The 25333-nt window shown below is 40.5% G+C and overlaps 2 protein-coding genes across 2 annotated transcripts; both read left to right on the top strand.

Moving 5' to 3' along the window:
- On the top strand, positions 1-10777 carry LOC116162754 (major facilitator superfamily domain-containing protein 9-like). The gene is made up of 5 exons (XM_031476448.1): positions 1-111; positions 168-299; positions 9268-9397; positions 9449-9658; positions 9708-10777. The coding sequence occupies exons 1-5, from the start codon at positions 70-72 to the stop codon at positions 10391-10393; spliced, it is 1200 nt and encodes a 399-aa protein (XP_031332308.1). The 5' UTR covers positions 1-69; the 3' UTR covers positions 10394-10777.
- A 12539-nt stretch (positions 10778-23316) lies between these two features.
- Positions 23317-24486, top strand: LOC116163928. Its single transcript, XM_031478057.1, has one exon. The coding sequence runs from the start codon at positions 23317-23319 to the stop codon at positions 24484-24486; it is 1170 nt and encodes a 389-aa protein (XP_031333917.1).
- The last annotated feature ends 847 nt before the right edge of the window (positions 24487-25333 follow it).

Here is a 25333-nt window from a genome sequence, read left to right as displayed (position 1 = left end):
CTGTATCTCAAAACGTGTAAAATTGACAATACAGTTGTCCCGTGCAGTGATTAGTAGAAACAGAGTATAATGGAAAAAGTACTGCTGAAACTATCCATAATTGCTGTACTTGTATGTATCAAGTGCAATTTTAAAAACCAATTCTGTAATAATATTTCCTTACATAGAATGGAGTTGCAACTCTAGCCCTGTTACCAGTCATACCGCACCATATACGATCATTAGGAGGATCACATTTTCTAATAGGATTAATGAATGCTTTGTTTGCTGGGATTCAAGTTTTAGCGGGACCATTAGTGGTACGTAGTGTAGTAGCAGTGGTGAAGTATTTTTATAACAAACCGCTATTTTCTTCGAAATCTCTGAACAAAATAAGAAGAAGAAATCTGGAGGTTCCCGACAAATACACACGTTAATAAAATCTGCACAACAAATAAACGACAGCTAACGCTATCTTGGAGGTTTCAGTGATAAGAGTTCATCTCTTCAAACAGACAAACGCACGGTACATAATTCATGTGTTAAGTAACTCATTTTCAAATTAAAAATGCAATAGATATTTGTGGTAGGATACCACAGCAGTTTATGTACCTACCATTTCATATTGGGGGATTGGTATATGTAAAGTTATGTAAGTTGCATAGGAGCAGGCGTTTGTGTAACCGTGTTAATGATAAGGCATACGAAATAATAATAAGGGTTGTTCTAACAGACCTTCAGCATTAATCCACTTTTAAAAATCTTGTGTAATTGCTTTTACGATCTACTAAACCTGAAATTTTACTCTTTATCCAATAAAACTTAATTTAAGGAGAAAACGCTTTATCATTGAATAAAAAATTAATCATCCAGTTAAATTGTATTTTTACCAGGAAAGTTGTGGGGTAGTTTTGATTTCTTTGATTATATATGTTTTTTGGGGTGCTGAATCCGAATCTGAGGTTTGCTAAGAAAATTTTATGACGCAACATTGAAAAAAATACAAAAAAAAGTTGAAAAAGATATTTTTTGGTAGTACAAGATGAGCATTGTACCCCAAATGGGGTGCTATGTTGTGTTTCTCTAATTTTTGTGTTTCCTAAATTTTTATTTTGTATGCCCCTTGTTGCTTATACTTGCACTTATCTTTACGAGTTCCAAATAAAAGATGGATCCATCATTAGGTACATGATCGCTATGTGCTCAATTCATAGACCAGTCGGTGCTTCCGCATTCGCCACCTCTCGAATTGCCACACAGATATTTTAATTGCAAATACGTGGCGTCTCTTTCCACCCCTCCATTTTTGGCATAATTTACAATTACTAATAGTCTAGGTTGACATCTAGCTAGAATATTGGATCATTAAAAAGTAATTATGAGTGAATGATACTTGTGGCTTTGGACGAGCGTCTCCAAAAAGTTTTTTTGGATTTCGAAAATAAGAAGATAGTGGTTTGGTTGTTAACGCATTTTTTTAAAATTTATTTGTAAAAAGGTAGCTATTGATCGCCTGGCTGGCTGGCTGGCAGCAAATGCTGGCCCGTAGAAGAACACTTTTAGAAAGACCAGAAATGTAAAGGGTGGCCCATTAATAATGGTCACAGGCCTTATCTATGGAAGTGTTAATTGCACAGCTTCGGGAAAAAGGAGCCAAGAGAAATAGCTGGAAATTATTTTCAAGTTTCTAACTTCGCCGTTAGAGGGCGTTCATGGTTAAGTAGAAAAATGACTTTTTTTCTAAAATATACCCAACAAACATGCATAAAAAATACATGCATAGCAATCTTGTATCAATTTTGCATCATTTTGATGCAGCACAAATTGCTTTAGCTCAAAATATGAGGGGTGGAGGAAGGGTAACATCTCTTTAAGGAATTCAATGTAACTTCGGATTAGGTTAACAGATTTTCACATAATAGGTCTTGTTGGAAAGTGCTCTCTTCGTGGAATCAGATTTTACATGAATAGTCTTTTTAGTAAATGTGATGAGTGGTAGGGGGCGCGATGTGACATTAACATAAACTTTGCAGTTTTTTTTGAAAATTTTAAATGGCGAACGATATAATTATTGTATGATGTTATCAAATAAGAAGAAAAAGTGAGAATATCAGTAAAAACCGCATTTTGATATCTGTTTTCTAAGCAGAGATATGACGAAAATATGAACATTCACAAATTTTAATTGCAATATTTATATTCATCCAATTTGGATTTGAAAGAATTGAACACACAAATGCGATAATTATGTCAAAGTGAATGAGGCGATGGCAGTTCAAAATTAACACTCAATCAACATCAACAAAAAAATTATTCAAACTTTAAATCAGAGAAATATGAATTATGTAAATAATAAAAAAAATAATAATTATAATTAACGTAAATGTTCAATGTCTGCCATCATTTTCGATACAAAGACGAGTTTCTGCCGTGTAGAGAGAACAGTTGCTTCAACTTCCGCCATGGGTATGAAATTACATTTCTAATTCTCGCCACTGTATCGTCCCTTGTAGTTGGCCTTGTTTCAAAGACGTCTTTTATCCTTTGCAACAAATAGAAGTCTAAGCAAGTTAGATCGAGTGACCTAGCTGGCCATGAAAAAATACTTCCTCTTTCTATCCATTTGGCAGGAAAACTCAAATTCAAACACTCTCGCTTATCAAGAAATGTGCCGGGCACCCATCGTGGTGATAATTCGCAGGATGATACAGACTGTGATAAACTGATAGTTTTTTACGTAGTACGGTAGTGTTTCTTTTGTTTCAAAGCCAACTTGAATGAGCATCAATATTGCAATTAAAATTTGTGAACGTTCGTATTTTTGCCATATCTCTGCCTAGAAAACAGATATCAAAATGCGGTTTTCACTGATATTCTCACTTTTTCATCTTATTTGATAATATCATATAATAATTATATCGTTCCATTTGAAATTTTCAAAAAAAACTGCAAAGTTTTTGTTAATGTCACATCGCGCCCTCTACCACTCATCACATTTACTAAAAAGACTATATTTATGTAAAATCTGATTCCACGAAGAGAGCTCTTTCCAACAAGACCTATTATCTGAAAATCCGTTAACCTAATCCGAAGCTACATTCAATTCCTTAAAGAGATGTTCCCCTTCCCACACCCATAATGTTTTATGAGCTAGAGCAATATGTGCACTTTAGTTTGGTTGCTCGCCATGCTTGGACGACGAATTCCAAGACCGTTGGATTGGTCGAGGAAGCCCGAATTCTTGGACCCCGCGATCTTCCGAACTTAATTGTTTAGATTTTCTCTTATGAGACCATCACAAAACCCTAGTCTACGATACTGCAATTGAAAATGTTGACCAATTAAGAGAACGCATTGTTGCATCTTGCGACATAATTCGGAACACTCTAGGAATTTTACTCCATGTTAGACAGTAAATGCGACGAAGAATTACTGTGTGCATTGAAGCATTTTTAATCAATGATTGAAGCTAACGGAGGACATTTCCAACATTTAATTTAACTGTGTATGATTTGTTTTTTAATTTTGGAATTATGAAGTTAACGGTTGGTTTTGTTTCTTGTTCTAACGTTTAAATAAATTTTGGTTAATTAGTAAAAAAAAATTTTTATTAAAAAAAATTTACCATGTTTTTAACATACCTAAAAGTTGATTTTTCGAAAACTTTAGAGTTTATGACCAAGAAAACCTTTTTTGTGTAGCGGTTCAGATGGCCTCAAAACCATTGGTACTTTTTCCAGTGGCATCGAAGTTGGAGAGAAAAACACCCACTATCTCTTCAAAATCTTCACCAATTATATGACCTTAACACAATTTTTTTTCGCACAAAACATAGCTTATTATGAGTAGACTGTTTTCAGTACGATAAACGGTTCCGGAGATATTCACAAAACACGAAATTTTTTTCAACGAGTCTCGAAAATTTTGCATTTTAGAGGGTAGGTTAATAGCAGAGCTGGGCAGAGCTTGAGGGCTTTGTGCTTGTAAAATGGCTTCAAGTCCTTTCAGGACTTTCAAGCCCTGAACTTTAAGCACTTTCTTGTGTATGTAATTAGGACTTGGTAATTGAATTACTAAACTTGTCCAAAGTGCTTGGGGCTTGATCACCAGAGATTTACCAATCTCGGAATTCTGGAACCATATTAGAAGATTCAAAGGTCCATGGCGCGGGAAGGCTATCGGGGAGCAATCTTGGATTGCCGATTTTTTAGAAAATCTTACTCCAGCATATGTGTCAACAGAACAAAGACCCTATCAATTTGATCGGTGCAACCATTTTCTATCTCGGCCTTTTTCAAAAACCGAACTACTACAGGCAATGAAAAAATCTAACAACACAGCGCCTGGAGAGGACGATATCACGTATTCGATGCTGCATCTCTTACCCATAACGGGGAAACAATTGCTACTGGAGTGTTTTAATTATATTTGGACTAAGGGGGATATGGTGGAAGAATTGAAGAAAATCGTTGTCGTGCCTATCCTTAAAGCAAATAAAGAGGCAGGTCGTGTGTCTTCATACAGACCGATCTCGCTTTTGTCGTGCATTACCAAAACGTACGAAAGAATGATTAAAAATCGGATGGAATGGTGGCTGGAACAAAGCCAGATTCTGCCAGATAAATTGTACGGGTTTCGCTTTGGCAGAGGAACGGTTGACGCACTCGCTGAACTGGTAACAGACATTCAAATATGTTTTAGTAAAAACGATTACCTGGGCGCAATATTTATGGATATTAAAGATGCCTACAATCAGGTTAACTTAGACCTCCTTGAAAGCAAAATGACCAAAATGGGTGTCCCAGATCAGGTTGCGAGGAATATTTGTGACCTCTTTAGGAATCGAGTAATATTCGTAAGAAGTAATAAGAACTCTTTAATTGGTCCCAGAATGACATCGATCGGGATCCCTCAGGGATCTACTCTTAGTCCCCTTTTGTTCAATATGTATTGTGTGGATCTCTACAGAATGTGGAGTCCTAATATCAACGCATGCCAATATGCGGACGATCTTTGCATTTATACCACAGATAAATCAACAAAACTCGTATTGCAGCAATTAAAAGCTAAATTCAAGATCATAAAAAGGTGGCTGTTTGATAATGGTTTCGATCTATCGGTGGATAAGCTCCAAACGATATTTTTTTCACGGCATCGAGATTTGCCCACAGGCTCGCTAAGATGGATGGGGGTTGAACTTAAAATAACTTCAGAAATCTCTTACCTTGGTATGATTCTCGATTCTAAATTAAGGTGGAGACCGCATATAGAGAAGTTGATAGGTAGATGTGAAAGGGGCATTAATCTGATTAGGATGATTTCCAGAGTTAATTGGGGTGCCGACATGCACTCTAACTTAAAGATCTACAAAACGTATGTTAGAAGTCTGCTTGACTATGGATGTATCTTGTATGGCTGTGCCTCGAACTCAAATTTAAAACGTCTGGACGCGGTATCTAATAAGGCACTACGTCTTTGCATGGGGGCAATGTGCTCTTCTCCAGGAGACGTAGTACAGGTGGAAGCACGGGAACCTCCACTGTCCATCAGAAGAAACTTCCTGGCTTCTAAATTCGTGTTGAAGTGCAAATCTCAGAATTCTAAGATTTTACCAAAATTATCGGAGTTGGCTGTGCAAGATTTGGTAAACCTGTATTGGCGGTTAAAAAATGCTCCCCCTTTTGCAACAGCATCTAGAAATCTGTCTGACATCGCTATCCTCCGTGAAAGCGCTATCAGTAAAGACATTAATTACACCGACTATATTTCGGAGATTCAAGTCACCTTCCCACCATATCAAGGTATTTCGTCTTTGGATAATCTTCTACACCAGTCAATTATTAGAACACACCAACACGCTCTCTTTATTTACACGGACGGTTCAAAGGGTGAGAATGGCTGCGGTTGTGCTTACCTTATACAACCCTCAGGACAACAGAACGTATTTAAAGTTGAATGGGAACGCATCTATTTTCACGGCGGAGGCAACAGCCATTGCCTATGCGTTAAGAGAAATTCATGTGGTAGTCACGAAAAAGCTTGTTGTGATGAGCGACTCCCTTAGTGTACTAAAAGCTTTGGACAACAAAACTAATTTTTACAGTACCAACCCGTATATCCTAGATATACTCACGAATGTGGCCCGCCTCCGTAAAGAAGGTATTGAAATTTATTTTTATTGGATTAAAGCTCACATTGGGATAAGCCACAACGAAACAGTGGACAAATTGGCGAAAGGAGCTGTGGAGTCGGGAATCATTTTAAACATCCCGCAGTCCAAACAGGATGAAACGGCATTCATGAAGCAGCAAATTCTTCGAACGCAATGGGAAGCCGAGTGGAGAGAGCGATGCCTTAGAAGACCCACGCAGTATACCTACCCGTATAATGCCCTCAATAACAATCAATCCGTGTTACTATAATTACAAATCCAATAGATTTTATCAATCAAGCATAGTCAGGCTAAAAACAGCGCACGGTAGATTTCCAGCACATTTGCACAGAATAAATTTGATTCCCTCGGCACAGTGCACGTTTTGTAATTATGAGGTAGCAGGTTTGAATCATTTAGTTCTCGCCTGTCCGCAGAATACAAATTACACGAATATCATGATGGAAGGCGTACTCAAGCTGGGGTTGACACACCCTCTCGATGTACCAACAATTCTAAGTACCAACGATAAGGGAGTTTATGACATTTTAGTCCGTTTTGTAGCTGCAAGTAAACTACCGTTGTAATTGTAACCCGTATTATGTCATCCTTATGTGCTACCAAGTACCAACCTTCCGTGGCCTACCTATGTTTTGTGTGAAGTCGCTTTGATCGGCCCCAAAGCGTGAAACGTATAAATCCTTGTTTAGTCCTCTGGTTTCTCTAATGTAGGCTAAAATGGGCAAGATCCCCAAAGCCTTAATAAAAAAAAAAAAAAAAAAAAAAAAACTTCAAGGAAAAGTGCTTCAAGCCCCTTTTCCTCTACAAGTCCTTTTCAAAAGTACTTTGTGCTTGTAAAAGTGGTTTCAAGCTCTTTCAGGGCTTCCAAGGACTGTGCTTGTCTAAATTACAATTTTATTCAAGCACTTTAATCACATATTATGAACATTGTGTGGTACGAAAAATTACCTCTTAGCCCAGCTCTGGTTAATAGAAACTTTTTTTTTCAAATTTTTGGACCAGCTATCACATGTTGAAGTCCTGCGTATATATTATGAAACACCCAACAAAGCAAGTCTCTGCCCAACAAAGGATTGACGTCGAGTTGTCTTTGGAAATTCACCTTAAATATGATTTCTCATGTAAACAAAAATTCCAAAGGTGCCTGGACAGCAACTCTTTTTTGATCGCATGGTATTTGGAGTCTTTGAACGCAACATTAATTATACTGTAGGGAACATTCCAGTAATTTCTATCGACAGCGAGGCGCCATGAAAGATGAGTCCTCGTCCTCGACGATAAGTAACGAAGGCGGATGTCACGTAATTATTCCTAGAAATATATATTACGTGTTTCTGTGATAATATTCTGAAACGATTCTGAGAACTCGAAACCATTTTAAGAACATTCTAGAAAGAATGTTGTATACTATACATATAATATAAGCAAATTGAATTGTGTTTCGAATTCAGTTCTGAGTCCAGACTTCGATAAGTTCTTGTTAAGAAACGAAAGCCGGGTTCCAAGCTGACAACAATCAATGGAAGCTAAAATGGAAGCCGTTCAACAAACCATGGAAATTTAATTTGAAGCTGGTCAACAATCAATGGAGGTTAAAATCGAACCTGGTCAGGCTGAAATGAAAGCCGGCCGACAAGCCATGGAAGCTACATAAAATGGATTCAAAATTAGATACAGACAGATACAGTGCCCAAAATTATATACAGACTGTCCAAGATAAAATCGAGGATAAGATTCATACGGTAGAAAATGAAATTGATGAACTACGAAAGCGATTTATGATCTTGACCGAAGAACGCGAAAAGAGTGAAGTGTCATCTGGGATAACACATAAGATCTACCTGCCGTTCCATAATCTTTCCGCAAAAAATCCGCCGAAACGTGTGAGAGTATTGGTACGACGAAAGTTTGAGTTAAGCCACCGACATTCGATAAAAAATCGCCGTAGTCCATCTAATTGAGGCTGTTCGAGGCCGCCGCAGATCCAAATAACTGGACAGTAGAAGGAGAAGGAGAAGGCAACTTTCTTGGTAGTAGTTTTGCGTACGGTTCCAGAACACCGGCAAAAGGCAACTGACTAAATTACAAATTTATACAGAACTCATCTGTAGTTTATTTAACCATCAAATGGAGTCATTGACCTTGAATGATCTTGAAAGTGGAACTTTACACTGCAAAAATTAGACCATTGAATTAACCATAACACCACAAATCCTTGACATCTGATGACCTAGAAATGAAATACGAGTATGACACCACAAAAATGGATGGCGTTGAACTTTTGATAACGTTAAAAAGTCAATTTGACACCAAAAACTGGGCCCATTGTCTTTCGTGGACCTTAAAAATGAAATATGAGACCGCAAAAATGGAGGCAGTGACCTTGAGAATGAAACAAGATACGACAAACATGAGGTCATTCAACTTTGTGACCTTGAAAATAAAATGAGGCATTGAACATTATGTTGTATATGTTGTCTGTGGTACCATGTAGGTTCATAGCTCGTAGCACCATTGAATAAAAATAGCGATTTTATTCAATGGTAGCACCAATTTCTCGAAATCTTTTACAAGCGGCACTATGTTCTCTAAGAGCCTAGTTTTTTTATGTAAAGCCAAGTTACAAAGTAAATTCTCCTACAACTATGACATTTCCATGATGCCATTTACCTTTTTTGTTACCGTTTTGTAGATTAGAGAACAATTCTTAGCATAACTTTATTTACTTTATAAAATAATAAAGTAAGATTTAGGACCACAGCTATTATAAATCGTGCCTAACTAACACGAATACATATTTCCGTTAAGGCCAATTGACATTATCCGTCAGATCACGGTCCGGTCAATTATTGTACCGTGTATTTCTATGAACATGTTCTCACCGTGACCTGACCGTCAAATGTGAATATTCCTATTGAAATAGCATGTTACAATATTTTGAGCAGAGCGTCACCTGAGCTATAGTATGAATTGGCCTTTAATTGTTTTCGTTCCACGCAGCCGTTACATCACGTAAACAACATGTAAACAAGAATTCCAAAGGTGACTCGACAGCAACTCATTTTTGATCACATAGTAGGCAGTATTAAACCTCGAATTCATCAATTTACTTTTAGGGAAGCTGGAGTGACCTAAGGGGACGAAAAGTTGTATGGACGACGACTTACTTAGTAGCAGTAGCCTGCTGTTTCATAATGGGTTTAACAAGCTCTCTGTATTTGATATTTCTAGCCAACATATTAATAGGTAGGTAAGAAGTATATGCAAAATCGAAAGTATGCCTTTGTGTTTTATTAGGTACATTTGAGCATACCCAGATTTTAGGCAAGGCAGTAGTTGGGGATATATTGCCAAAAGATAGACTCACCGAAGCGTATGGAACTATGGGCGCAGTTGGAACTTTAGGGATAATTTTTGGACCAATTTTAGGAGGGCATTTAATTGAAAGAGAAAATGGTTTCTTTTATGTTTGCACATTCGCTTCAATCGTCCATTTTGCTGCCATCGGTGATTATATTAAAGCTTATATTAAGGTATTTTAGAAAAAAAATTTTAGGTTTAATGCAAACCTTGGAAGAAAAACCTCTTAAAACCTCTACCTTTAATTTCCAAACGGAAGTTACTAAAATATTTAGAGATTTGGGTAGTGTAAACTGGAGGGAATTTTGGGAACCCTTTTTCCTTAGATTTGTTGTCAGCTTTGCTATAACGGTCGTGTTCACGAGTCAACTGGTATACATTGGGGCACGTTACGGTCTGTCACAAAAGGGGGCCGGCTATTACGTGGCATTTGTTGGACTTCTTGGAATTATTTCAGTTATCTTAATTGGATGGATCAAAAAAGTGTTCTATTCTACTAAGGAAAAACAGGCGGACTCTAGATTGCAGTTACATTTGTTCGCGACTTATACAATTGGTCTAATGAGTATGGCAACTGCGTCCACATTTGAAATGGTGCTGATAGCCACCATCCCAGTTGCCTTCGCATGCTCTGGTTTAATGATAATAACAATGGAAGGAATAGTACAAAAATCTACGGACAGTGATCGAGGGATATTAACCGGCGCATCGGAAAGTGTTATGGGTATCGGAAGATGTGTTGCTCCGCTAGTATCAGGAATTATTGCAGAGTTCTTAAGTGAAAAATTAGTTATTTCTATTCCAATATTTTTCTCTATTTTGGGAACCCTCTTGTGCTTAAAAATCACACGTCAAGATAGTCGCGTTGACAAAATCGATTAATCATCCTTAACCAGTGCGATTGTGTATTTAGCCTTGGTATCCCTGAAAAGTGTGCTTCACGAATATTCTCCTTGAAAGTTTGATACCTATATTGTATAATGTTTCGTATATTCAATACTTGATTCATAATGTTTTGTATTTACTTTTTGGCAATTTGTCAGACAATTCTTACCTATAATTTAATTTGAAATCTTGTGTACTTGTGTATGATTCAAATCTTAAGGATGATATCTCAACCGAACATGTTTCGTTTTTTTTAGTAATTGTTGATTGAGATGTATGTTCATACAGAAAATGCGCCCTTTCATATGAACACAGGGTCATCTCAGGTCCACTTCGGATCTTTTAGTTATAATTTTGAAATGAATTGGTGTATGATTTAGATTTAGGTGATTGGGTACAATTAAATAACATCACTGTATTTTAGTTTTTTTATTTTGAACGTTAAATTTGACTATTCCTTATATATGAGAATCAATCGAGATTTAATATAAAACCAAGCCAAATCAAATTCACGGAACGGTTATTTATTTAATAAGCACCAAATTCAAATCTGCATCCTTTTTGCCGACAGGAGTTTGTTTATCCTGTTTTTCGGTCAGTCAGAAACACCAAGATTGGTACACGGATCACCAACGGTTTGTCAAATCGTCGGGATTCTCATCTAAACGATTTTTAAATATTAATTTAATTTAATGTGAAGTGTAGCTTATTTAGGGCTGTAAATAATATGCCTAGGCAAAATGATCCACAATCGTCAGCGTACTAGGAACACTGAATATTACACGGGACGAAATAGCTTTTACCAACAATATAATTTTACTACATTAAAACCGTGTTATTGGTTCTGACACCCTCACTTTGCAACAACAACGAAACCATATACCTACCCTACAATACATACACTCACACTCACACAGTTTCCTTTAAAAGCTTGCTATAAATTGAAAGTACAATGGTGATAACTTTGTTGCTACGGTATTTTGTGGGTGCTTTAAGAATGTGTCTTTTAACAGTGTGTGATGCGATGCGATATGTGCGGGTGTTCAACACACCTGCGTTGTACATGCGGAAATATACCTACATATCATTCGGGTAGGAGGAATACAAATAGCTTGGTTACATCCAGAAAGTACACCTTTACATTTTGTAGTTTTTTGTCTTATCACTTGAGATTTACCAACTCCGTAGTACAAAAAACCCAGAAAAAAGACGCTTTCATAAAGAATCAAGTACGAAAAATCTGGAATAATACAGTTCCGTGGTAGCAGCGCATTCTTCGATATCGTGCTGCGTGCGGAGGCCACCCGCTATGCCTGACCGCCCTATAGATAAAAATCTACGCTTTATAACAATGTAAGCTTCAGTGTCACTAACAGTAAGTCTATCCGGAAATAATTAAACGTAAAAAGTACACTCCCATTTAATTATCGGTCACATTTGACACCGTCTACAACATAATCGTAGAAGAATAAATCTCAAAGATCAATACAAAATGTACATTTAGTTTTTTAATGATTATTGACACTGAAAGGCGCAATAGTTTAATTGGATTGCTTGTAGTTCATTGTATTGGAAAGATAGTTACATGAAATTAATATTTTCTGGCCACAAGTAAAATGTTATGGCAAATAGGTAGCGTACCATGTTGAAAAAAAACTTTTCGGGCAGGGTATAGTAACATAGTGGAACGTAGTTTGTAAATGTCTAATGTTTAGGCTTCGGAAGTAGATCAATGGAATTCTGGAGGATAGTATATTCCCACCAAAACCGATTCGGAGATTCGCCATATTATTTAAATCTATACTCTATTTTTTAACTAGGAAGACAGATTTAGGTAAAAGTTCCCGCAAACAATTTTAGCTATTGGTTCGGGCCGCGCCCGTTTTACACCCAGCTAAAATTGATGTTGATATGATTAACTGTCAAATTTATTCGTGATTCGTGTCCTCACTGTTCTTTCTGAGTGTTTGTGTGAAGTCTATGTGCCTAAATTTTAATTAAAAAAACAGTTCTTTTGAGTACACTAATCTTGATACTTCGCATACTTGCATTAGTGATGAATGCAAACCCCCAGCACTAGTAAAGTAAGTCAAGTTTGTCTATTACAGAATCATATTTCATCATACATTTTACAAGTTAAATTGAATTGCTGTAACAGTGTTTACACTTTTTACTATGTTAGAACGATGTGAAAAAACGATTAAAAAATTTAAAAAGATACATGCATATTCCCTATTGTTCACTTGGTTTTAGTGAACTTTCTGGACACAGTGACTAACTAAATGGCTTATACATAGGTACAGCAGTGAACTGTGCTGTTTGATAATATATGAGTATAATTCCATTGTTCTGAATTTGTTCAATAACATTTGTTGTAAATTGTAATGTGGTTTGTGTACTAGTACCTACAACTGACAAAACATTTAAAACTACAATTCATAATAAGTTTGAAAGGCAACAAAATGTATGCAGGACCGTTATCTATCATCGAGTCTATCATCAATTTCAATTTGTTACCTCTTTATTATAAATTGCTTTTAAAAGTATGAATGTATGATGTATGCATATTCCACAATATAAAAGAAAAGGAGGAACTCGAGTTCCTAATCTACTACAAAGGCATACATTCTGTCCAAATGTGAAAGAAATTCAACTGTAACCGGCTGGTTACTTTTCAACTCTTCCTACCGTTTCTTTTTCAAACTATTTTATTTAGGGGTGGTTCTTCTTACATAAAATAATTGTTGTTGGGCGCCGGCTAGCTTCAGTCGATGGTCCTTTTCTGACCTCGAGGAAATGGGCAAGGATGAAGGATGAGGATGAATAAAAATCAATAGTCTTTATTAACACCTATCACGTTCTTTTTCTCTGAGAAAATCGCCTTTTTGCTGTAAATAGCACAATGGGGGTTGAGGCGGTACGTTCCTGTAAAAGTAGGGTTAACTCATTCATTCACAAAAATTCACTGCATAGAAAGGAAAATCTGTCTTTATTACGCTAGTCAAAAATCAAAATATTTACTCTAAAACCGCCGAGTATGTACAGAAAGAAACTTAATTCTTGTTTCATAAATTAGTATACATACAATTAGATCGAAAATCAAAACAAACTGCTGTAAATGTGTGTAGTAACGCCCGAGTCGTTAAAATGGAAGCAATCAGTGCTCACAAGCACTTATTTGAATGCAACCCTAGTAGGTGATTAAATCGCCTTTACTATAACACAAATTCAAACGACAATGCAAGAGTCTACGACGGGGCGAACAACAAAGACCAGACAATAAACTACAACGCAATAATGTTTACTGGTTTATAAATACCTTGAACTTCTATTGTTAGTGTGCACTAGGATTCGGAGTGCAGTCTTGGTCTCGCTCCGATCGATGTTGAAATCAAATGAACTCAGGACCGACTACTGCAAGCTGCTATTCGAATTTCGGCCAATCTCAGACAGGCAGATTTCAACGCGACTTTTTCGGCACCCTCCAAGTAGACTGTGCACGGACCGCGCGTAGAACAGAAAATGTGTTACGACGACTAGGAGAGGGGTTGCAACTTCCACCCCACCATCCACTAGCGCCCTATTGGCCGCGTCGCCAGACGCCTCTACCGGAAATCGTTTATAAGCAGCGCACCGACAGGGGAACTTCACTTGTGCCTGGGCAAGCCTACCTTACCCTATACAAGCGACTGAGGCTGGTCGCTTGGGCTCAAGTACCGTCTCCGCACGCCATCACTTCCCGGCTTGACCGTAGTCAAGTCCGGCGCCATCCCACGTGCCAGAAGCGATCTTATATATGTACATATAGCCTCTGTATTATTTGTAAATATTGTGTAATATACGTTTTCAACCTCCGTTTGCCACTTACGTTACCCCGCCCGGTAACAATTGGCGCCCATACGTGTGAGTCAACCAGCAGCATCGCGCTCTGAGGATCTACGCCCACGCTCCCGCGACAGCCGACGCGCAACACCATGAATACGAGGAGCAGGAACACCCCGACGTCCAACTCCGGCGCCGACGAAGGTATCGACACTCAAACAACGGAGATGACCCCGGCAATCAACCCCGGTCTGGACCCGGCAACCCCGTCCAGTGGCGCCCAACACTCTCAACACACCCTCGACATGCTAAAGGCGCTGACCGACGCCCTCCAGAACGCGCAGATAACCGCATCACCGGACCTACCGACCTTCAGCGGCGACCACCTGGAGGACCCAACAGTCTTCTTCAGCACGCTCGAGCAGACAATCCAAACCACCGACCCGGCGGAAAAGTTAAAAACAGCAGCAGCACAACTAAAAGGGGAGGCTGCGAAATGGTGGAACAGTTACGAGGCATTTTCACCGACATACAACGACCTAAAGAACTACACCCGCGAAAAATACGACAGCAGCAAGATTCGCGGGAAGATGCAATCAGAATTCTTCGGCCGAGAACAAGGAGCAGAGTCGCCGCAGCAATTCCTCCAGAGGAAGGCACAGCTAGCAAAACGGCTGAAGATCCCGATCGGCGAGCACCTCGAGCTACTGAGAGACCTGCTGCACCCACGCATTAGAGTAGCCTTTTTAACCACAACACCCACTTCACTCCTCGACTTGGTGCGTCACGCCGAGGAAATCGAAAACTGCAACAAAGCGCTACCTCGAAACAACCAACCCAGACCATCGCCACCAACCCCCGCCGACAGACCTCCCAACACACCAAAGTGCCACCACTGCCCGGAATATCACTTCCACCGAGACTGCCCAGTACTGACCCGCCGCCGAGACCAGGGAAACGGGGCAGCGGTCGGGAACAATGCCCGGCCGTCCACCTAATCCAGACTGCGACCCGACCCAACCTACCAACGCTGGCAGTCAAGGTACGCGGAAAAAGCGTAAGAGCTCTCCTCGACTCCGGATCATCCCATAACTTCATCCAGAAGGAGCTCGCGTGGAAAATCCACCATAGCAACCACCAAACAGCCGGCCTAGCGAACCCCCGCCATCAGCTGGAAGTCATCGGCACATCCAGAGTCGAGTACACGCTCAACGACAAGCAAGAATCGGACGACTTCCTGGTGACACCAAACCTTGTCGTGCCCATGATCTTGGGACAGAAGTGGCTCCAAGAACATCGAGCGGTGCTGGATTACGAGAGAGCGTGCATCCACTGGGGAACCCATACAAGGCAGACAACACACTGGGACCAAGCTCCGAACCGCGGCCCAACAACGAGCGACTCCATAAACTTCGCCGGAGTCAAGCACGGGTTCCAACCACCACTCGATCGACGCCTGGCCACACTGCTGGAAACTTTCGGTAGCACACTGGCCGATCCTGCAACGCCCACAACAACAGCATCCACCACACATCGCATCCGAGTCACCAAAACAACGCCCTTCCGACTTCCGCCATATCGACATTCGCCAAACAAAAAGAAGGTCATCGCGGATGAAGTGGAAGCTATGTTAGCAGCGCAGGTGATCGAGCCCAGCACGTCCGAATATTGCTCGCCCATCGTCATAATTCAGAAAAAAGACGGCCGCCCGAGATTCTGCATCGACTACCGTCGTCTAAACGCCATCACAAAAGACGAGAGCACCAACCTGCCAGTCATACAGGAGACCCTCCGAGACCTGGGGACGGCCAAAGTTTTTTCCAGCCTGGATCTCAAATCAGGCTACTGGCAGGTGCCGCTAGAGACGGAATCCCGACATCTCACCGCGTTTTCAACCCCTGATGGAGCGAGTTATCAATTCAAAGTAATGCCGTTCGGGCTCAAGAATGCACCTGCTACGTTCCAGAAGCTAATGACCCAGGACGTTCTCGCCGGGTATTTACGGAAATTCGTCATGGTATACCTGGATGACATAATAATCTACTCAGACTCCTGGGACGAGCACCTCAAACATCTACACCTCGTGCTGGAACGACTGCAACGCCACAAACTCCGCTTGTCCCTCGAAAAGTGTCGCTTCGGGGTGCAAACGATCCAATACCTGGGCCACAACATCACGGCGAACGGGAACCGCCCGTGCCAGGAACACATCGAAGCAATCCGGACCGCAGACCGGCCCACCTCGAGGAAGAAGCTAAGAAGTTTTCTAGGATTGACCAACTGGCTACGAGAGTACGTGCCCCGGTGTGCCGAATTACAAGCACCGTTGGATAACTTACTAACAAAGAACACCCCTTTCCGATGGACAGCGGCAGCCGACGTCGCCTTTAGCCAGTTAAAAGCAGCACTTAGCAAACCACTCCAACTCAGCCGTCCGGACTTCGCCACTCCATTCGTGCTGCAAACCGACGCCAGCGAAAACGGGATTGCGGCCGTACTCTTTCAAGAACCCCACCCCGGAGAGAAAAAAATTATCAGCTACGCCAGTGCCAAACTTAACCACGCGCAGAGACGCTACCATATCAACGAACAGGAGTGCTTGGCAGTAGTGTGGGCCATTAAACGATACCGGCCATATCTGGAAGATAGACGTTTTACGTTGAAGACAGACAGCCGCGCTCTCCTGTGGCTGGATCGCACAAAAGACGAAAAGAGCAAGCTAACTCGTTGGGCATTACGGCTCCAAGAATTTACATTTGATGTGGTCCACTGTCCGGGGAAAGAAAACGAGCTTCCAGACCACCTGTCCCGCCACCCATCAGCAGAAGAAGCCGAAGAAGCCACGGCAGAAGACGTAAACCGCATGCTGCCACCTACGACCACACACGAGTCCAAACAAACCAACAGCACCCCGGTAATCGCGGCAGTGGAAGTGGCCAATTTGGCGGACCATGTGAAGGAGTGCCAAAAGACAAACGAAAACGCCATCGTTCTGGTACGCACCTGGCACAGAATACAGCAGGAAGGACCAGCGACACCAGCACAAGCAAGGTTCAACCGGGATTACACGGTGGACAACGGTTACCTCTACCGCAAAGCACCCCAAGGGAACCTACTCGTAGTCCCCTGCAGCCTTCAACCAGCGGTACTAGAAGCGTACCACAACGCAGCCACAGCTGGACACCCAGGAGCCGAAGAAACGGAACGGGCCATAATGACACATTACCATTGGGCGAAACTGGGAGACACGGTGCGGAATTATGTACGAGCATGTTGGATTTGCGCGGCAGTCAAAAGAGGCCCGGTCCAGGACGCCACCGTACGCCCACGCAAACCCACACGACCCTGGGAAGCGGTTTCCGTAGACTTGATGGGCCCCTACGACGCCACACCTACAGGCTACCGCCAGATAGTCGTGATCACGGACCTCTTCAGCATGTGGGTGGAGGCATTTCCAGTAAAGGAAGCAGTCGCTCCAACAGTGGTCAGAATCCTGGAACACGAGGTATTCGCACGCTATGGTTTCCCGAGAGCGATCATCTCAGACAACGGACCGCAATTCACATCAGTGACATGGGACGCGGCACTTCGGAAGTGGGGAGCAATGCACTGGACGACGCCCATATGGCACCCGCAGGCGAACCCCGTCGAACGCCGGAACCAAGAAATCAAAAAGGGCCTCCGCACTCATCTGGTGGGACAAAGCCCCAGCGCCTGGGCGGCCGTACTACCCATTGTCATGTTCACGTTACGTACGAGGAGAAACGCCGCTACTGGACTCACGCCGAGCCACGCGCTGCTAGGCTACGACCTACCCAGGCCAGGAGAGTGGAAAGCCAGGGATCGACCACCTCCACCGACAGGAGAAGCCCGAGAGGAGGTCGTACAGACGGTGCACAGGAACCAGGCACGATCCCGCAGCCGGTACGCGAACTACGGGCCAGCCCGCACCCAGTACCAAGTAGGCGACGGAGTGATGGAAAGATCCAGGGACCAACACTCCGGGAACTTTCACATGAAGTACACAGGTCCCTACACCATCGAAGCGCTGGCGGGCACAAACGCGTACTGGATAAGGCGAGGAAACGAACTGGTAAAGGTGCACGTACACGATCTACGCCCTGCACCCAACCAACCCACCCCGGCACCAGTACCGGAACTTCCGCCAAGAATCATTTCACCGACGCCACCACGGAACCAACGACAACCCCGTCACCGCCGTTTGCTACAGCGCCTGCACCCCGCCGTCGCAACCCCTTTACAGGGGGGGGATACTGTTACGACGACTAGGAGAGGGGTTGCAACTTCCACCCCACCATCCACTAGCGCCCTATTGGCCGCGTCGCCAGACGCCTCTACCGGAAATCGTTTATAAGCAGCGCACCGACAGGGGAACTTCACTTGTGCCTGGGCAAGCCTACCTTACCCTACACAAGCGACTGAGGCTGGTCGCTTGGGCTCAAGTACCGTCTCCGCACGCCATCACTTCCCGGCTTGACCGTAGTCAAGTCCGGCGCCATCCCACGTGCCAGAAGCGATCTTATATATGTACATATAGCCTCTGTATTATTTGTAAATATTGTGTAATATACGTTTTCAACCTCCGTTTGCCACTTACGTTACCCCGCCCGGTAACAAATGGAACTGTTCTTCGGAAATCTCGCAATCCTCCAGACTTTCTCTGAAGTGCCGTGAAGAATCGTCTTCGCTTTCGATGTAGTGACTGGATGGAGATGTTCTCGCTCGGTTCTTTGTTTCTATTTTTCTTAAAATATCGCCTCGATTCGCTTATTACAATACTACGCGCTTATGGTGTTGCTCCGTGAAAAGACGGCGAGCAACTCTCTCCTGGTACTGGACATTTCCGTATTTATACTCTCGTAGTGTTTATCCCGTGGCCCCATCTCTGCTTTACGCGCACAATCCACTTACGTTTATAGACTGATCATGCGTGAATAATTTGTTAATTTGACAGTGGTAGCGAGTATACGGATTCAAATCGTTCTACTAGCTCTAAATAAATTATTTACAATGACTCGGACTTTGACCTTAGCGTGAATACTCGATATTTATATGCAGTTTTTTTCCTAATTTACTTTATTTACATAGTATGAACTAAATTCTATTTACACCGCGATCATTACTTAAATCTAATTTTCTTTCTGATTCATAGCGGCCATATTTAAAATCCACATTCAGATACGATGAACTGAAATAAATTCCTTTTAATGCAATAATCTCATACATCGACTTTCTTACTTGGGAGTCATGATTATATTTAGACATTTTAATTAGGTACGTAAAAATGAACTTTAAATATCCTGAACAGAAATACTTTGAAGTATAAAATGAGTCTATTAATTTTACCACTAGATTCTATTGGGGTTGTTCGGAAAGTCATTTCGTTTTGTGTGGTGAAAATGAAAGACGAATTTTTTAAAGTGTATAAACATTTTATTAAATTATATATTCTCCATTTTGGTCCAATACCTTTTGTCATCTTTCGGGCAGGACATTGATTCCACGCTCATAAAACTTCTGGTCTTTGCAAGCAAAATACTGGTCCAAGTGAAATTTGACGTCTTGATTTGAGGTGAAGGTCTTCCCGTCCAAAAATTTTGCAGAGACCGGAACAAGTAATAGTCTGAAGGTGCCAAATCTGGAGAATATGGTGGGTGTGGTAGTACATCCCATTCAAGCTGTAAAAGCTGTTGGCGGGTTACCAAACTTGTGTGAGGTCTCGCATTATCGTGGTGGAACACTACACGTTTTCTATTGACCAATTCTGGCCTTTTCTGTTTAAGTGAATCGTTCAATTTGTCCAGTTGACCACAGTACACTTCAGAATTAATCGTGGTATTGTCCGGTAGAAGCCCAAAAAAAACTATCCCTTTGAAATATCACCAAACAGATAGCATAACCTTTTTTTGGCGAATATCGGCCTTCGCAGTGGTTTGAGCTGGTTCACCTTTTTTACTCCATGATCTCTTCCGCTTAAAATTTTTGTAAACAACCCATTTCTCGTCGCCAGTAGTGATACGCTTCAAAAATGGATCATTTTCTTGACGTTTGAGAAGCAAATCACAGTCGTTAATGCGCCGAAGCAAATTTCTCTCTGTAAGAACATGTGGAACCCATATATTAAGTTTTGAAATAAAACCAAGACGTTTCACGTGATGATGAACGGTCGAATTCGATAAATGTAACCTCTCAGCAATCTCACGAGTTGTTATTTGACTGTTTGCATCTACCAATGCCTTTATTTCGTCTCCATCGGCTTCAACGGGTCTTCCAGAACGTGGTGCATCTTCAAGATCGAAATTGCCGGAACGAAATTTTGCAAACCAATTTTGGCATTGTCGTTCGGTCAGTACATCTTCTCCATACACATCGCATCATTTCCGCCTTGCCTGAACTGCATTTTACCTTTTCGATAGTAAAAAAGTAAAATATGCCGAAAATGCTGATTTCGATTTTCCATCTTTGATAGGGCACCAAACAAAAACTATTAGTCCAGTCAAATAAGAAAAAATAAAAACATTAATCGGTAAAGATCTGAAATTTTGGTACACATGTTCATTAGTGTTCCCCATTGGACATACTAAAAGTCCCCGTCAAAATCTGTTGCGCTCGAGGCGCCATCCTGGAAAAAAGGAGCACTTTTTCAGTTTCTTGCCTATATATCGGCAACAATTATTGATACGGAAAAATAGTTCAGATAAAAAATATAGTTTATTAAATTGCCCATAAAAAAGCATATTAACATTTTTCTGTATGCCCAATACTTTAGCTATAATCCGACATCGAATAGGGAATCAAGTATCCTGAGCTCTCGAAACAGTCGCGCAGATATTTTTTTACAACTTTTTACAAATCATTAAAAATTCATTGAAAATTCTACCAGTATTTCTTATATATGCGAAGTCGTCGCACTCAAGCTTGGTATGAGACACGTTTAGTAAGGTTTCTCATAAAACTCTCTCTCAATAGAACTTTCATCTTCAATGTGAGCACTGAGTGTCCGAACAGGGTCAAGGTCATTCTGAAGGTCTGATAACGATGTCGGTTTTAATATCTCTCACTAGCAGGCACGTTATACTTATGCAGATAAGGGCGTTCTTCAGCTTCAGAAATCATTTCGTTGCTCCAACACTTTTACACATTTTCGCTTACCTTTTTGAAAAAAACATGATGTATCATCAAACATTATGTCATTGGTAGAATGCTTTATCGCACGACGATTCTGTTCATTTTTTGGCTCTATTACAGCTATCGATGTAGTCATAAAAAAGACGGCCTCCTATAATATTACGATACGGGGCCTAAACGCGTTCTGACGTATTCAACGTGAAATTACAGCTAAAGTACTGGAGATACAAAAAAAATGTAAATACTCTTTTTTATAGGGAATTTAGTAAACTATATTTTTCATGTAAACTATTTCTTCGTGTCAGTAATAATTGCCGAGACATGGGCAAAAAACTGGAAAAGTGTACCGTTTTTCCAAGATGGCGTCTCGAGCGCAACAGATTTTGACAGGGACTTTTAATATGTTCAATAGAAAGTCCCAATAAATGTGTATACCAAAATTCAGATCTTTACCAATTAATGTTTTTATTTGTCCAAAATTGCGCTAATTTGACTGGACTATATGGCAAAGAATCAAACAAAACTCTTACCATACAAGCATTACTATGTCAGCTGTCAAAATATTTAATGTTTATGCGGCTTAAGTGTAAAATTGGCTGTGAAACAATACAATTAGGTTCTCTGTTGAAGAAAAACGAAATTACTTTCCGAACAACCCGATAGTAATATTTTCAGTGTGAATCAGACTTTTATATATGCAAAGGTGACTTTTTCTAACAATCCATAATTACAGGCCTCCGCCGTGCCGATTTCAGGATATGCTTAATCCAAAACCGAGGGCAAATTGTACGGAGCAAACGTCAATTAGTATTGTAAATATTAAAAACGCGTTTCTTTAATTGTTTATCGGGATCTGCACCGACAGAGGTAGACGTACGAGGCGTTTCCGTGGCCAATCGGTGCCGAGTACTGCCATGCGTTCGCTCGTAATAAATCGAAAACAGCTCAGTCAAGGCCTTTCAAACAATATAAAAATAGTACCATATTTAATATAAAAAAGTTACTAAATTATTTTACCTCATCTGAAAAGAAAATTAATAATAATAATAATAATAATAATAATAATAATAAAAACAACAAAATCCCTGCAAAATTGCTTTACTGACAACCCCCTACAAAGAACAGTTATTAAACAATGGGACAAGTTAAACGAATCTGATAAGAAAGTGGTTTTGATGTTAGCACAAAATGACAACGTACACATAAAACTAATAAAAGCAAAAAAGGCAGCAAGGGAAGCAGGTTTATCAACATCGTCTGTTATGATAACTAAACTAACTGTACCAGATGTGCTAAACAGAATAAAAAACGTTATGAAAGAAAAATGGCAAAATCAGTGGTCTACAGTGGAAACAGTTGAAAATAATACAACCTGACCTTTTTTGGGGGCATAGTAAGAGCGAAAACCTGAAACGCAAAGATCAAGTTATAATAACACGGTTACGTATTGGCCACACGAAACTAACACACAGTCACCTCCTACGCGGACAAACACATAGACGTTGTGCGCAATGTGGAGCGGAAATAACTGTCAAGCATATTATGCAAGAATGCCTAAGGTTAGGAATCTACAGGAAACAGCACAATATCACAGATATGCTTATATTAAAAAATGCTAACAATTACCAAAATATTATAAAATTCCTGAGAGATACAAACCTATACAAAGAAATATAGTGTGAAATGTACTAAAAATATTAGTAAACATTATACAATAATACTTACAAACTTAGTGGTGGTGAGCCAATTACCTGCGTTGTAGACGCCGCCTCCGCTCGGTTAATAGAAAACCTAAAAAAAAAATATAAAAAAAAAAAAAAAAAAAAAAAAAAAAAAAAAAAAAAATAATAATAATAATAATAATTCAGAAACCACAACAAGATACACCGGACAACTTAAGGAAAAGAAAACGTCAGAAGAAAAGACACACCCCGAACAAAAACGAACAAATGAGCAAAGAAGAACTTACAGAAAAGTATCACATCATAAACATTGACGAAGCGGAATACAAAACCCTTTCCCCGTTTACAATACAAAGGAAGATCTTTGAATGTATAGGAGCAGAAATAGAAATAAAGAAAATAGGAATAGGACTATTAGGTGTCAAAGTAGGCACTATAGAACAAGCCGTGAAATTAAAACAACTAGAAAGTATACTAGGTACAAAGACAACAGTACAACCGAACGACAGGTTGAATAAATCTATTGGTGTTATAACATGTCTAGAGTTGGCGTCATGCTCGGAGGATGAGCTAAAACAGGAATTAAAAGACCAAGGAGTCATTGACGTTTATAAAATGACCAAAAAACAAGGAAATGACAGAGTACCTTCCTCAACGATTAAACTTACCTTTGGGAAGAGCACACTCCCCACGACTATTAAAGCGGCGTACCTCAAACTACAGGTACGGCCATATATTGGTGCTCCTAGGAAATGTTTTAGATGCCAAAAATTCGGTCATCTAACAAAGTTCTGTAGAAACGTCCCAACCTGCAGTTGTGGAAAGGAGCAGCATGCGGAAAGCGAACCGTGCTCCGACCCACCAAAGTGTACAAATTGTGGAGGACCACATAAATCAAACTACGTCAACTGCCCAACGTACGTAAAGGAAAAAGAGGTGATGAGAGTACAGGCCACCCAGAAAAATATTAACTTCCGAGAAGCAAGAGTAATGGTCTACGGTAAGTCATACGTGGTACCGTCAGAAACATTTGCGGATCGCACAAAGAACATTATAAAAACAAATACAAATTTAAATGACCTGGTTAAGACGACACTAGGTAACCTAGATGGTCCTGCAAGTCGCACACCTTTCAAAACTCCACAAACACCACCCACTGCATCGAATAGCAATATCAAGCAAGACGAGAATACCTACAAATGCAACCTCTCTGACTGGTCGTATAATCAGACCGAAACCGACCCTGAAACAGAATCCATATCCGACGCCGATGGACATTCGGAAAGCGATAAAAAGAAAACCGATCCCCCCGATGGACAGAAAAAAAAACCTAGGGGATACCCTAAAGGTGTACCAAGAATAAGCCAAAGAAAGGACCCGGCAGTCACTAGCTATAACCCAGACCGCTACAAAAGGAAATCAAGCCAAAGTAATTAACGTATAACCAGAGAAATAGTACTGTGATACAACGATATACTGTGATAATCTATTCGTAATTATAATTTATTTACATATTATACCTATATTTTATATATTATTTTATCTGTGCGTCTAATCAATGTATGTATATTTCGTCTATTTTGACAATCTAATAACTTATTTAGATATATTCCTATACTTAAATACTTTAAAATGGCTACAGAAAAGATTTTGCAATGGAACGCAAGAGGGATTAAAAATAAGTACGACGAAATAAGGCAGATGGTTGGAGATATAGAACCTATCATAGTTGCCATACAAGAAAGCAAATTACAAAGTGGAGAAAGATTTATTATGAAAAACTACCAAATATTCCGAAACGATTTAGCACTAGAGCCTGGCCAGAGAAGTCATGGCGGAGTACTTGTGATGGTGAGAAATGATGTACATGCGAAGACGATTCCCTTAAACACCTCGCTTCAAGCAATTGCGGTAGAAATACATACGAGCAAAAAATTCAGCCTGTTAAATATATACTTACCTAACGCATCATGGACGGAGGCACAATTAATGAATACTATCTCCCAAGTACCCCAACCGGTACTAGTGGTAGGAGATTTTAACTGCCATAGTACGCTATGGGGATGTACATATACTAGCGCAAAAGGGGACTTATTAGAAAACGTAATTAATGAAAAAGGCTTACACGTTCTGAATAGCGGCACACCAACACATATTAACGAAGCAAATGGAAACTTCAGTGCAATAGATCTATCGCTCGCTTCCCCGGGGATAACCCTTATCACCAACTGGGAGGTAATGGAAGATCCTCACCGTAGTGATCATTTCCCAATAACAATAGAAC

Source organism: Photinus pyralis, unplaced genomic scaffold (genome assembly GCF_008802855.1).
Source record: "Photinus pyralis isolate 1611_PpyrPB1 unplaced genomic scaffold, Ppyr1.3 Ppyr1.4_LG2, whole genome shotgun sequence".
Lineage (NCBI taxonomy): Eukaryota > Metazoa > Arthropoda > Insecta > Coleoptera > Lampyridae > Photinus > Photinus pyralis.
Note: the sequence above shows the minus strand (reverse complement) of the source record. Positions and strands in the feature narration are given on the sequence as shown.